The sequence below is a fragment of the Chelon labrosus genome (assembly GCF_963514085.1).
Source record: "Chelon labrosus genome assembly, chromosome: 20".
NCBI classification, from domain to species: Eukaryota; Metazoa; Chordata; class Actinopteri; order Mugiliformes; family Mugilidae; genus Chelon; species Chelon labrosus.
In genome coordinates, this window is record NC_140353.1 from 2,794,612 (window position 1) to 2,808,611 (window position 14,000).

The 14,000-nt window shown below is 44.6% G+C and overlaps 1 protein-coding gene across 1 annotated transcript in view; it reads right to left on the bottom strand.

The window, feature by feature from the left end:
* Window positions 1-14,000, bottom strand: part of slc4a11 (solute carrier family 4 member 11) — a 94,813-nt gene that overhangs the window by 61,692 nt on the left and 19,121 nt on the right. Inside the window, exons 2-3 of the mRNA XM_084568697.1 lie at window positions 8,561-8,611; window positions 3,830-3,946 (exon numbers count right to left, since the gene is read on the bottom strand). Of these exons, the coding sequence (XP_084424823.1) occupies window positions 3,830-3,946; window positions 8,561-8,611 (168 nt within the window). The remainder of the gene's footprint in view (window positions 1-3,829; window positions 3,947-8,560; window positions 8,612-14,000) is intronic.

The following is a 14,000-nucleotide window of genomic DNA, read 5'->3' on the forward strand; positions in this document are numbered from 1 at the left end:
TGAACTAAAATGAGCATGACACCAATGCACTGAAGGACAGTCGGTTACAGATAATAAATGAATGAATAAATGAATGGTCATAACCCAAAGAACTGGACAAACTGATATTTCACTGGCGACTGAAAAGTAGAAACAAACAAGTTAGTCTTTCTCCGTTAGCGCTCAGTTTGGAATTACTATTTGGTGCCACAGTCTGGATCAGAAACAACAAGGCTGCAGAAAGAATTACGGGCGATTCATTGCGTGCATTTAGAAAACCAGAGTCTTTGAATGATCGCTTGAGGCTCCAACTCTTTTCCTACTTTTAAATTAGCCAGACTTTTAGTGGCTCTATAGGAAAACCCTACTGGTGACGACACAGAGGGTCCGTGCATCTTTATATTCAGTCCAAGGGTTAAATATGCAACAGGCGCAATGTCATAAAGGTCAGGATTGAATGCTGTCCCAGAGAGCAGGCTGGCGGGAATCTGGCAGAATTATAAAAGCATGACTACATTTTCTCATGAATGAGAGGCTCTGTTAAATATAGGGTGAGAAATGAATTAATTATAACAGACAGATGTTTTTGAAATTAGATTAAGGTGGGAGCTGCTGTCTCTTGGCCTGATGTAATCACGGGGCTATTTGCTTTTCCAAACCACTGCTTATTTAGCCAGACAGGATGTGATTAAAAGTCCTGTCCAGAGTCTTATATTGATTTGATACGGTGGACATATTCCACAGCCGGCCGGGCGGGCGGATGGCCGGTCAGTCGGTCGGTCTGCTGATGCAGAATAATAAAATAACGCAGTCATTTTGTGACACAGATTAAAAGGCACGCAAACAACCGATGCTACTGGGATCAAATGTATGTGACAGTCAGACTCGGGGGTTAGCCAGGAATAAAAACAAAACGCTAATCAACATTCAGCTGCGCTGTCAATGAATAATGCACTGGAAATCTGTGAGCGGGTATTGTTGGGCATGACAAACATTCTGCACCTGCAGGCGAGAATTTTCCCTGATGACAGCAGCGAAACATTCAACATATTACAGCTGCATTGGCCGAGGGGAGTATAGAGCTCTCATGGCTCGGTCACAACGAGTGTCCTAGCGAGTCAGGACAGGGAACCAGAACGCAATAAATGAATTACTGTGACAATTCAAGATGTCCGCTGTGAAAAAAGGTCCGTGGTGCACGTTACTGGGGCAGTGTTCACCTGAACGATAGGCGTCGCTGCTGAGACTAATAAACACAGTGCACGCCGAGAGGTTATTCTGCATTCTTCTGCAGAATCTCTTCCAGTTGTTGCAGCAGTCTCTCTCTCTCTGTCTGAGAATCGCAGTGTTCCCGTGGACGTGCTCACAGATTCGCGCCTGCAGCTCGTCCGTTTTGCATATGAGTCAGCCGGCCAGGCCGCATGTGCCACGTCGCAATAACTGGAAGCCGAGATGATGTGCAGTGCCGCAAGAGTAAACTTATATGCTATGAGATGACCAGTTCATCTACTGTCCTTCTACAGCTTTTAATATTTATTTAGCTCAGTTATTACGGACATGAACATGCATTGACGGGTCAGCAGCTTAACTGTTGTGCTGTGGAGTCTCACTGTGATCTGGAAACTGTTGCACGGCCAGGATTAAAAAGGAGGGCCTGCCGCCGCACCTACGGGACGTCCAGGGTGTCAGTGAACGCGTCAGTCATTCCAGCTACCTGTGAGACGGTGCACCTGTGAGACGGTGCACCTGTGAGAAGGTGCACCTGTGACTGGCAGAGGGCTGTTGTTCCTCCTCCTGGTCGATGATAAGCCCTTCCTCTATCGGCTCTGATTGCTAAGAGCGTTTGGACACAATCTGCTCGGCTGTGACAGTTCACGTGACGCCAAGAATTTTACACTTTTATTTTCGACCTGACATGTGTCCAAACTGCAAGTTTTCCCTCCTCTAACTTGTTCCCAGCTCTCACCACTCCGGCTCTCTTGTCAGATGCCTTAAGTGTTACTATGTATGGAGAATCAGCCCGAGTGACATGGTCACCTGTCACATTCAAAGGGAACAGGCATCTCTCTCTCCCTCTATCTCTCTCTCTCTTTCTCCATTTCCATCTCTCCCCGTGGTGCACCTGTGGCTGTTACCGTAGCAACGGTAACCTGTTGACCCACGGGGTTTCTGGAGATGGGGTCAAAATCATCTGCACCTGCAGCTGAGGAGCTGTCTGTCAAGTCGACACCTGCCGAAGGTGAGGGAGGGGGTTCTCCGGGTGGACTCTGACCTCAGGAGACCTCCACAGAAATTAGTTTAAAGTCTGTTGATGATTTTTCTTTCTTTCTTTCTTTCTTTCTTTCTTTCTTGCTGTGGAGCTATCATGACTCTCTTTGAAGAGCGTGCCTCGTGTTGTGATATGAAACATCTCTAAACAGATGAAGTACAAGGGAAACTTGAACCGGTCGTATCGATCATCGCGCGGCTCAACAGCAGAGGAGATTATTGACTTGGAAGAGGCAAATTCAATGAAGCAGCATTTCAATTTTTATATTTCTCTTCTTCTTCTTGTTTCTTTTATCTGCTTGAGCTGACAGTGACACACATTCAGACTTAAAATGAGACACAAGCAGCGCCAACACGGTGCATGTAGGTTGAGAAATGTTTGGCGCAAAACTATGAGCAAATATTAGATATTGGCTATTTAACATGACAGGTGCTACTGTATGTGTGTGTCTGCAGGTGATGCTCGGTATTTTCACAATACAACAGACTATTTTTTCTTGTCAAAGTCAGTGAACGTCTCCCATCAGCCCACTAGCTGTCTGCTCTGACAAAATGGCTGATGTTGGTACACAGCCGTGGCTCTGTAGCGATGCCAGAGTGACACTAGTGTCAGTTAAATCTGATAAAATGATGAACTGATGAACAATTCTCACTCTGTCACTACTTCATACTCATATACTAACATTTTGCACAACTTGCACAAGATACTGTCTCGGTTTATTTATTCACATAAGTTCATACTAACGTCTGACTGTATGTATAATGATACATACACCGATCAGGCATAAGATTATGACCACCTTCCTAATATCGTGTAGGTCTCCCTTGTGGTGACTCATCAGAGAATGGACATGGGCCTTCTGAGGGTGTCCTGTGGTGTCTGGCAACAGGATGTTGTTAGTGGGGGGGCCTTTGAGGGGAGGGGCCTCTGTGGATCATCCCACAGATACTTGATCAGTTTGGGATCTAGTGAATTTGGAGGCCAGGTCAACACCTTGTGCTGTTCTTCATGTTTTTTTTTGAGTTGTTCCTAAAGTGTTTTTGTGTGTGTGTCTGTGTCAGGCTGCATCCTGCTGGGGATGGCTGCTGCCATCAAGGAGTGTCATTGCTATGGGGTGGGGGTGCCTGGTCTGGTCTAGGTGGGTGCTACATGTCTAAGTAACATCCACATGAATGAATGCCAGGTCCAGAAGTTTCCCAGAAGAACACCCAACTGTCACAAGATATTTGATGTTATTTACTTCTCCTGTCAGTGGTCATAATGTTGTGGCTGATTGCTAACCTAGTCTTTGTGCTGCTTGGTGCTGTACAGGTAACATACAGTAGATTTCTCAGCTGTAGATTATGATGATAATTCAGTAATTGCAGCATTTAAATGATTATTATTTTAGAACATTATATAAATGAATTATGCTTTACCTTTTCTCTTCCCCCTGCTTCGTCTCCTCCATACTCCCCCTTAAACTCTTTCTTCCTCAGTGTCATCCTCCAGCGTTTTTCCTCCCTCCTTATCCCCACTGCACACTCTAACCCCCGCCGCTGCCCTCCCAGTCCCTCCCTTTCTCTCTCTCCGAGTACTGACCTGGCCCGGGGCTGATCTGGTTGTCATAGAGGTGGATGTCATCTCCGCAGGCGATCGGCGAGTCCTGTCCCTCCTCTCGGCCCTCGCTGCCCTCCTCCTGCTCCGCCTCCCGCTGCTCTGGGGACACAACAGCACAGGGTCACCTCCTGAACCAGGCGGGGCAGCACGCTCACTTTAATTATTACTGTTCTCCTCAGACGAAGACTCAAAAATCAACGTTCAGTTGTGACTTAAAACACACCCAGGACTCATCGAGACAGGTGTCAAAGTCTTCCAGTGGGTCGTACGTCTCTACTGTGAGTTTAAACTATTCGAATATGCTAATAAGGAAGAAGTTAAAATAAAATACTGTCAGAAGAGTCTGTAATAAAAAAGTTTAAACAGTGACAAGGAATTAATTGTCTACCAGGGAGTCAGTGAACCTTCCTGACTCTGTAATAAACACACAGGGCTTAAAGCAAACAGAATAAAACAAATAACCCTTAAAATTATATGCAAAGATGGTTCGAGTGGCACTCAGATCTCATCCCAGCTTTGCTTTGAAAGTCCTTCAGGTGTCGCGGTATGGTTAAGTAGAATGATTATGGTTTTAACTAGAGATTTTAATTTACACACTTCTTCTTTTGGCTTTTTATTTGAGTTGCTGCCACAGAACGTTGGTTCAGTTCAAGCCACATGGTGATGGTGATATTTTCCACTATGGCAGACTTTAAAATCGGGTCTTTGGAGACAGTGGCAACACGCTGGGATTACACTATTAGCGATGTATGATGTAAAGAGAGCAGTGTTAGATAAACCTTGAAAGCATTTAAGAACAGTTTTGATGCTCTGGATAAAAAAGAAACCGTGGAAGAATCACAGTCTAAAAGAGAAAAGAATCGTCATCAAGGACAAACACCGATACCAGTAAATAGTTGTGGTTTAATGTGTCAACAGTGTTTGTGTAATTTCTCTCACAGCCACAAGGGGGCACAAAAATTCTGGACTGCAGCTTTAAAAACAAATATTTATAAATTGAGCAGATTTTCAAATTTTCCTTTATTTTAATATATACACCGATCAGGCATAACATTATGACCACCTTCCTAATATTGTCTAGGTCTCCCTTGTGGTGACTCATCAGAGAATGGACATGGGCCTTCTGAGGGTGTCCTGTGGTGTCTGGCAACAGAATGTTGTTAGTGGGGGCCTTTGAGGGGAGGGGCCTCTGTGGATCATCCCACAGATACTTGATCAGTTTTTTCCATCAAGGAGTGTCATTGCTATGGGGTGGGGGTGCCTGGTCTGGTCTAGGTGGGTGCTACATGTCTAAGTAACATCCACACCAATGAATGCCAGGTCCAGAAGTTTCCCAGCAGAACACTGAACTGTCACAAGATGGTTTAAATGTTATTCACTTCTCCTGTCAGTGGTTTTAATGTTGTGGCTGATTGGTGTACTTCATATTTTATATTCTCCCTCTGGAGGGACTGGAGTAAAGCTGCTGCTCTTTTGCGTTAAAAAGGGCTCAATTAGGTGGTTTGGGCGTCTTGGGAGGATGTCTCCTAGAAGTCTCTCTTTGGTGGTTTACCAGCATGGTCTGCTGGGAGGAGACCCAGAGGCAGACAAAGAATTTGCTGGAGGGATTACACGTCTCAGCTTGGATAACGTTTCTATGGTGATGGACGTCTGCAAAACCAGGTCCCTGGTCTGGTCTAGGTGGGTGCTACATGTCTAAGTAACATCCACACCAATGAATGCCAGGTCCAGAAGTTTCCCAGCATGAATTGTCACAAGATGGTTTAAATGTTATTTACATCTCCCGTCAGTGGTTTTAATGTTGTGCCTGATCAGGGTATTTGTTAATTATTATTCAAGTTGTGTGTATATTGATATTTCATATCTGGTTGAGAAAAATGAGATCCTCTGATCCATTATCCCAGGATGTCTTTTTAACATCTAGCAAGGAACAAAGCTTCAGTTTTCAGGTTACAGATTGTCTCTAATTACACACTGGTCCTGTCAGGATAATAAATAAATGAATAGCATCTGCAGTAGCGACCCTCACTGAGTAACTAGAAGGAGATTTATTAGTTGCCGTCGTGCGTAACAAGCTGTACGAAGATGATCTCTACGACTAAAACCTTCAAATGGATCAACTTCAATAATCCAGGTTTCCCGGTCCGTCACGAATCAGCAGGTAAATGCAGTTTGTTGCTGTTTCTATTTTTTGGGGGGAGAATTTAGTTCGGTAGCAAGCACCACAGGACCGAGCCTGACGCCTGTTGGTATGAGTCATCCCATTCTCTCTCCCTGACGCAGCCGCCCCTTAAATCCAATCCCACAGTAACTAGTGGGCTCCCAAATATCATCCAGCGGTCGGCTTGATGCGACAAGAACAATATCTCATGCTCGTGCTCTTTATCTGCTGACCTTATCCGCGAGGAGGCCCCAATTTCAGTTCATTTAGTTTGTCCTGCATCGGGATCATCCCTCAGCACTTGACATTATTTGAACCTCCCGTGTCGTCGCCTTCCCTGCGTCAGCCGGTGCCTCAGACTTACCGACAGGGCTCTGACTTTCAAATCACCTTCAGAGAGAGCAGCAGCTGCTGAACACGGCAGGGACAAAAATTATAGTTGAACTCGGAAATGGAATGGCATCAATTTTATTTTATTTTTTTTGGGAGGGGAAAGTTATTAAAAGTTTAATATTTATTATTGTGCCAAAAAAAAATCCTATCTTCTATTTCCTAACCCATCCTGCAATGTTAGACACAATTTAGAAATGATATCCCATAATGTGAATTAGGACAGATTCTGATTAACAATGAGATTCAAATGATTAAAAACCAGTGAATACAAACATGCAAAATGCAAAAGGAACAAGGCTGCTGAGGGACGTGGGATGTTTGAAATGAAAACATTGAATGATTGATGTGCATCCTTCAAACGGCGCTCTGCAGCTGCTCTTCAGGTGTGCTGGGAGCGCTGACGTTCAGACGCAACCAGTCGCACTGATTGGGCATTGTTAAATCATTAAAAAACTTTCAGAATTACTTCTTCATGTGCACATATCTCGCTGCAAGTCCGGTAATAATAAGAATTAAAGCCTAATCCCAATTAAATGTGTCTCATGTAACCAGTAGGAACAGACTGACATTGAGAGGGGCGGTGCAAACCTTTAATCCTTGATCTGATGGTTTCTTCCTGGTTGGAATAAATTCATTCTTTCTGCACATAAGTCGTCTTAGTAAACGCCTACGACATCAGCTCAGACCCTATGCACACCCTAACGTCGTAGCCTGACATGCACCTCCCCTGTCGTCATGGCGACGCAGACAGCAAGAGCTGTGATTGGTCTGCTTGGTAGCAGCGTGTTTCCGCTTCAGTATTTCCGGGTGTTTCTCCATCTCCACGGTTTTCGAATTGATTGTTTTGAATCAATAAAGATGGAACACATCGAGGAAAGGTGAACTGAGGAGGTCCGGAGATACAAACATTTGTACGACTCGTCTTTGGTGAAATATTGGTGAAAGTTTCAGGCTGACGAGTGCGCAAGGAGAAACGGCTCGCACCGGCGTAGGCTATGTACGTAGGTTATGGCATCTAATCCTGCTGTACTTTAAATGAGCCTTAAGGTGAAGTGCTGCCTCTTCATGCTATCATTACCTCTCACTTAGATTCCTGTAATGTAAGTGAGAGGTAATGATGTTGGACAATTGATCTAGTGAATTTAGAGGCCAGGTCAACACCTTGTGCTGTTCTTCATGTTTTTTTTTTAGTTGTTCCTAAAGTGTTTTTGTGTGTGTGTCTGTGTCAGGCTGCATCCTGCTGGGGATGGCTGCTGCCATCAAGGAGTGTCATTGCTATGGGGTGGGGTCTGCCTGGTCTGGTCTAGGTGGGTGCTACATGTCTAAGTAACATCCACACCAATGAATGCCAGGTCCAGAAGTTTCCCAGCAGAACACTGAACTGTCACAAGATGGTTTAAATGTTATTTCCTGTCGGTGGTCATAATGTTGTGGCTATTCCATGTAAACTGACATATCAGCTTTTAACACTGTGACAAAGAACATCCGGTCACTTCCACAGTTCAAGACACATTTACCATCATGGTTCACCGTTTGGTCTTTAGAAGGTTCCAGACCAACCTTTACTAATGAACCCCTATGATGACGATGGTGGGTGATGCTTACTCGCCAACAATGATGTAATTGCGTTTATCTCTTGATAAAAAGGTTGCCTAATAAAGACAGTTGTGTCGAGCAGCAGCAGGGGGCCTTCTGAGAATCTGCTGGGTGAATCGGTATGTTGGACAGGGGGAATAATTGGCTTGGGGAGGCGGAGGGGGGGACGGGGAGGGGGAGACAGGGAGATCCGATGCGAGCGTATTCTGTCCTGACTGCTTGTGCTGCACATACTAATTGGGTGCCTCTCCTTGACTTGAAGGTAATGAAACTGCCGTTATCATAACAGCCAAAGCCGAGTTCATTATTTATATCCAGATGCAGTGAAGTGTGAGTTGCTGGAGAGGTTTTGTGTCTGTGGCTGCTGCTCCAATCTATGAGTGCCGTCTTTCACCGTGGACGTAAGACGACGTTCGGGCGGAAAACATCTTTGTGGTTTCATTGCCAAATTGCGGTGATTCGAGGATCGTGTGCCTCAGATTTTTTTGGATTCCATTATTAAAAACACATTTGTAAATTTAAAAAAAAACAGCAAATATGTCCTCGTGGAGGCTCAGACTCACCCATTTCTTGAAAGAAGTATCCATTCTTGGACATCCCAGATGGGGGCGCCTCTGCAAGAGGAAAACAGAGAAAGACAGCGATCAATGAGGTGATTCTAGGCATCAATCATTCATTTTCTGTAACCGCTTGTCCTCTGGAGGGTCGCAGGGGACAGGTTGCCAGTCCATCGCGGCCAATTTATAGTCGCCAATTGACCTAAAGAGCATGTCTTTGGACCGTGGGAGGAAGCCGGAGTACCCAGAGTAGCCAGAGAGCCAATGGATTCGAACAAACACAGAACCTTCCTGCTGTGAGGCATCTGTGCTAACAACCACTAGGTGTCGTTAATTAATTATTTTTAATTGTTGGAATGAGACATGGTTATAAATAAAAACATATGCACAATTGTCAGACCTCTGCTAGCCATTTAGGAAGCCTCACGCGGATAGAAAGTCAAATATTAGTCATTAAAGCGCTTACTGATGAAACAATCCGCCCCCTAGTGGCCACTGAGAGACACAACAGTGACGGCTGAATCCAGACAGCTAGGCCGTTCTTACGACACTTTATCAAAGGATAACGTTTCTCCTCGTCAACGGATCCAAACAACTACCGTCTGCGTATCTAAAGCCTGTAAGCATATAGAGATCCATTTTTGTCCGAGCACATCAAGGAGTCACGCAGTTGCCCAGGGCGACCGTCATTATCATGAACGCACCACGCTGTTTGCTTCGAGTCAATCCCACATAAAAAAAAAAAGATCTGCCATTTAAAACAGCCACCGACAAACGCACCATTTATTTCTTTCCGAGAAACATTTTCTCAAAGTTGTCCAGCTGTTTTAGGAAATAGTTCTGTAGAAACTAATGAGCTTGGGGGAGGAGGAGAGTCACCAACAGGCTCGGGAAGCCTCGAGAGGTTTTGTTGCATTGCTGGTTTTTACTTTGCAGTGGGGTGGCAGTGGAAAACAAGAGAAATGTATATTAGTATATTACCCTTTTCTCTAAAGTTTCTGCAGCAGCCATTTCTTGTTTTTCCGGGGATTGCATTTGAAAACAGGAGGTGAATATTATCCATAAAAAAAAAAAAATACAGCAGAGCTAATGCTCATTAAAATTCTATGGATGACTAGAAATTATTTTTTGGGCTGCAGCTCTGATCTCACCACCTGTTGTCACTGGTTATATAATGATGGAAATAAAAGTACATTTTGATTCACTCTGAACACATACTGCAGGTTAACAGCGGCGTGATGAAAACTCCCATGCAGGTAAATGGAGGATATAGAACCAGGTGAGGCCATGAAACGGATAAAACGTGAACATATATGTGAGCTGTGGCGCACATCACTGATTCGATTCCCCTCGACGTCCACAGGTGAGGTGCCTTGAGAAAAACACCTAACCCCCAAACCACTCCCCGGCGTCACATCTTCATAACTTGACCTGCCTTTCTCAAATATCAAACCTAACTAGATTAACCAACTAGCTGTTGTTTGTCTGCTCCAACTAGTCAGGGCTGCAGTTGACAACCATCTCAGATTCACATAACATACAGTAGTATAAAAAAAGACATTGAATGCCTTCTCATGCTGACACAGTGCTGACACAGTGCTGACACTTTTTTACTGTCTATATTTATACACTTCTTGCTATTTTTTTGTACTATACTTAGTTAGCTAATTTTATTCTATATTTATATTTTTTACTGTTTCTGCTATTGGCTTGCATCGGGACCAGAGAAACTAATTTGGTCCCCACTCATGTACCAACATGTGTTGAAATGACAATAAAGAATCCTTGAATCCTTGAATCCTTATCCAAGTGAACACTTGTGAGAAAGTTCGTTGAGGTGTTTCCTAAGAGTCATGACTTATGGCTAAAGATGTGTTTTTAAGCTTTAGACGCCAAACTCAAATTGTTTTTTCTTTGATTCCAAGTAAATGTTTGTGCTAAAAGTTCCTTAAGACAATCCTGATATTGTTGCATTAACGATTTATGACAAAAAACAAAACAAAAAGACACTGGCCATTCATTCCAAGTCAATGTCTGGAAGACGGACCAACTTTCAAATTTCGTTGTGGTGGAAAGTTGATTGAGGGTCCGCACCTCCAAGTCCGAGCCCACGGTGGACTGTTCCCTATGGGCTGGGGATGAGTTCCTGCCCCGGGGCGAGGGAGTTCAAGTATCTCGGGGTGCTGTTTGCAAGTGACGGCAAAATGGAGTGAGAGGTGGACAGACGGTTTGGCTGCAGTAATGCGGCCACTGTATCGAACTGTGGTGGTGAAAAGGGAGCTGAGCTGTAAGGCAAAGCTTTCCATTTACCAGTCTATCTTCGTTCCAATCCTCACCTATGGTCAAAAACTGTGACCGAAAGAACGGCATCGCGGTTACAAGCGGCTGAAATGAGGTTCCTCCGAAGGGTGGCTGGGCTCAGCCTTAGAGATAGGGTGAGGAGCTCGGACATTCGGATGGAGCTCGGAGTAGAACCGCTGCTCCTTCGCATCGAAAGGGGCCAGCTGTTCAGAAGCCCCCTGGGCGCCTCCCTTTGGAGGTTTACCAGACACGGCTGGCCAGGAGGAGACCCCGGGGTAGACCCAGAACTCGCTGGAGGGATTATATATCTCGTCTGGCCTGGGAACGCCTCGGGATTCCCCGGGAAGAACTGGAATGTGTTACTGTGGAGAGGGACGCCTGGAGTTCCTTACTTGGCCTGTTGCCACCGCAACCCGACCTCGGATAAGCAGATGGAAGATGAGAATGAGAAAGTTGATGTGGAGTCTCTCCATTGGGAATTGATGAAGGTCCTGCAAAAATTTGCAGAGCCAATCAGATTGCATGGGGCGGGGCTTAATGTGGTGATGGAGAGAAGAGTAACAGTTGTCCTACACCTGAACGCCGTAGAGTTGAATTTGTTTCCAACAAAATGTCTCTGATTGGTTGTAGGACTCTCTAGACTGATACGAAAATAAACTCTAGCTGCAGCCGGCTAGCGCCACACGTGAAGACGTTTCCTCAAGGCGCTCTTGAGAAGCTACGTCCATGAGAAAGGTAAGTCTGTGCAGACATACAGACGGACTGACTGACAGTATGCTTCTGGCCATGTTGCAGATAAGGAGGATTTACACAAGAATTACAAATCAGTTCGATAACTGTGCGCTAATGCAAAGACGTGGGAGCATCTTTCCAGCATTTCTCTGCAACATTAAATTCTTCAACATGTTGCACCGATGCTCTCTGAAACAGGTCTATCAGGTGAAACTGTCTCTCCTCATAAGGCGAGAGCTTTCAAAGACACACAGAGACCATCAGTTCAACCAGAGGGCAAAAACAAAAGAAGGATTCTCTTTATCAGGAAAAATGTAAAGCCTTCATTCATTAGACATAAAAAAAAAAATGTTAAGAGCCGCTGATAATAAGTAGCAGAGAATCTTTTCATCAGCAAAGGTCTCGGCTTCACTAATAAAAGTCGGTGTTAATCCATAGTGGGCTTTGCTTCCAGGCAAGCCACCGTTTTGCGACGGCAGGGGCGCGGCGTTTTATAAAATGGTGGCTATCTCATTTTGGAATTAAACTTAATCTGGTGAAGAGCTCCACTACAAACGCACAGAGAGCGAATCTGGAGTACAACATTTCAGAGTGTTTGTCACACGGCCTTGTGGATGTGTGCAGCATGCAGGATCGAGCAGAGAGAGAGAGAGAGACGAGGCAGATATGGAGCGGGGATACTTTGAAGGTTATTGAGACATTGTGGGTTCTCGCTGAAGGGAGGGAGGGAGGGGGGGAGAGGAGGGTGGAGGGAGAGGGAGGCAGCGCCGCCGTGCTACCAGACTTCAGTCAGCCAATATGTTTATATACTCATCCCATAACCAAAGATCAACGCCGTGTCTCGCGGCTACTTCTCTGATTCGACGGCTAGAATCACAGACAGCCCAGACAAAGGGGACACATGCCTGGAAATAAAAAATAAAAAATTGAATGTTGAATATGAAATGGCTCGTAGATGTGGAGGAGGAAAGTCGAGATGTCTTCTAAGCCTACCATGCAACCATTTAAATCACACGACATGTTCTTCTCATCATTCATCAAGACCTGAGATCCATCTATCCCCAAAACAATTAGCCTGTTTAATCTGCACAGGTAATGAGTTACTGTACATGCTTGTGTCTGTAATTATTTATTTATTTATTTATTTTTGTGCACCGAGTCTTTTTCTGTTAAGCCTCCCTCTCAAATCCTGTCTGCAAAGCAAATCTCCCCGTGTGGAATACATCGGCAAATATGCATGTCTGCTTTCTCGCAGGGAGCAGGACAAGGCGATCTATGCCACTTTAATGTGTCCAAGTTAAAAACGAAGCTGGAAAGTCCGACCAGTAAACACTTTAAATCTCATTTTTAGGGCGGGTCAAGCTAAGACCACCGACTCCAGAGCCTGGCGAGAACTCTGCCGGAAGAATATAATAAGATTTTTTTTCTCCTAAATTGAAATTCAAACAGCAGGGTTTCCAGGGACGGGATAAATGCAGGAGACAATGTGGTCAGACAATGGCAGACCTCTTTCATATATTCTGGGCCTGCCCCCTTATTCAGCCATATCGGCAAGAACTTGCAGGAGGAAGTCGGACAATCTCGGGTCTAAAAGTTGATTTTTCTTTGTATTTGGGTGAAATCCCAGTTGGATTTATGGACCGGGACAATTATCTTTATAAAGTGCTCTTGGCCGCGAGCAAAAAGGGCCGTTACACGGAAATGGCTGCAGATAAATCTGCCATCAAGGAATGACCGGATCTACATTGTTAACAAAATACAATGAATGGAAAAACTGACCTTCTCCCTAAGATTACGGGCTGAACGGTATACAAAATACTGGGAAAGGTGGACTTCACATTCTTTGACCTGACGTCCCTTCGTCTTGTTTTACAGGCTAAGTAATAGTCAAGTGCACAACCCCTCCCCCGCACACCTGTTTTAAAACATGTTACACTTTAATTTAGCGGAGATTAAACCGGCGAGCTTTAGGGGAGCTGGTAGGCAGATTTGTTTTACCCTTGGACAAAGCCGGGATCAACGCTTCCCGCCTTTTTACTTCCAGTAGTTTGCGATGCTAAGCTAAGCACCTGCTGATTTCAATAAGTGATTTTTCCCAAAAAATGTCAAAGTGTTCCATTAAATTAAATGAAAATGAATAAAAAGTTGAGAGCAGATGAATTCAGATGTATTAGCGTTAAGGTAAAGTTACACGTAGCATCTGCTTCTTTTACTCTTTACTCATAAATAAAGCTATTTAACATTTGCTTCTTGACTCGCTGTGCTGCTGGCTGTATGAGGAAGTTTACGCCCACATACGTTCCCTGAGTCCCCGAAACATAAGAAATAAATATATCAACCCAGTGTGGAGTCTTTAAGACTTTAAGCCCCAGTGTGTGGTGATCATTAGCTAATGGAAAAAAAGGTTGCAAGA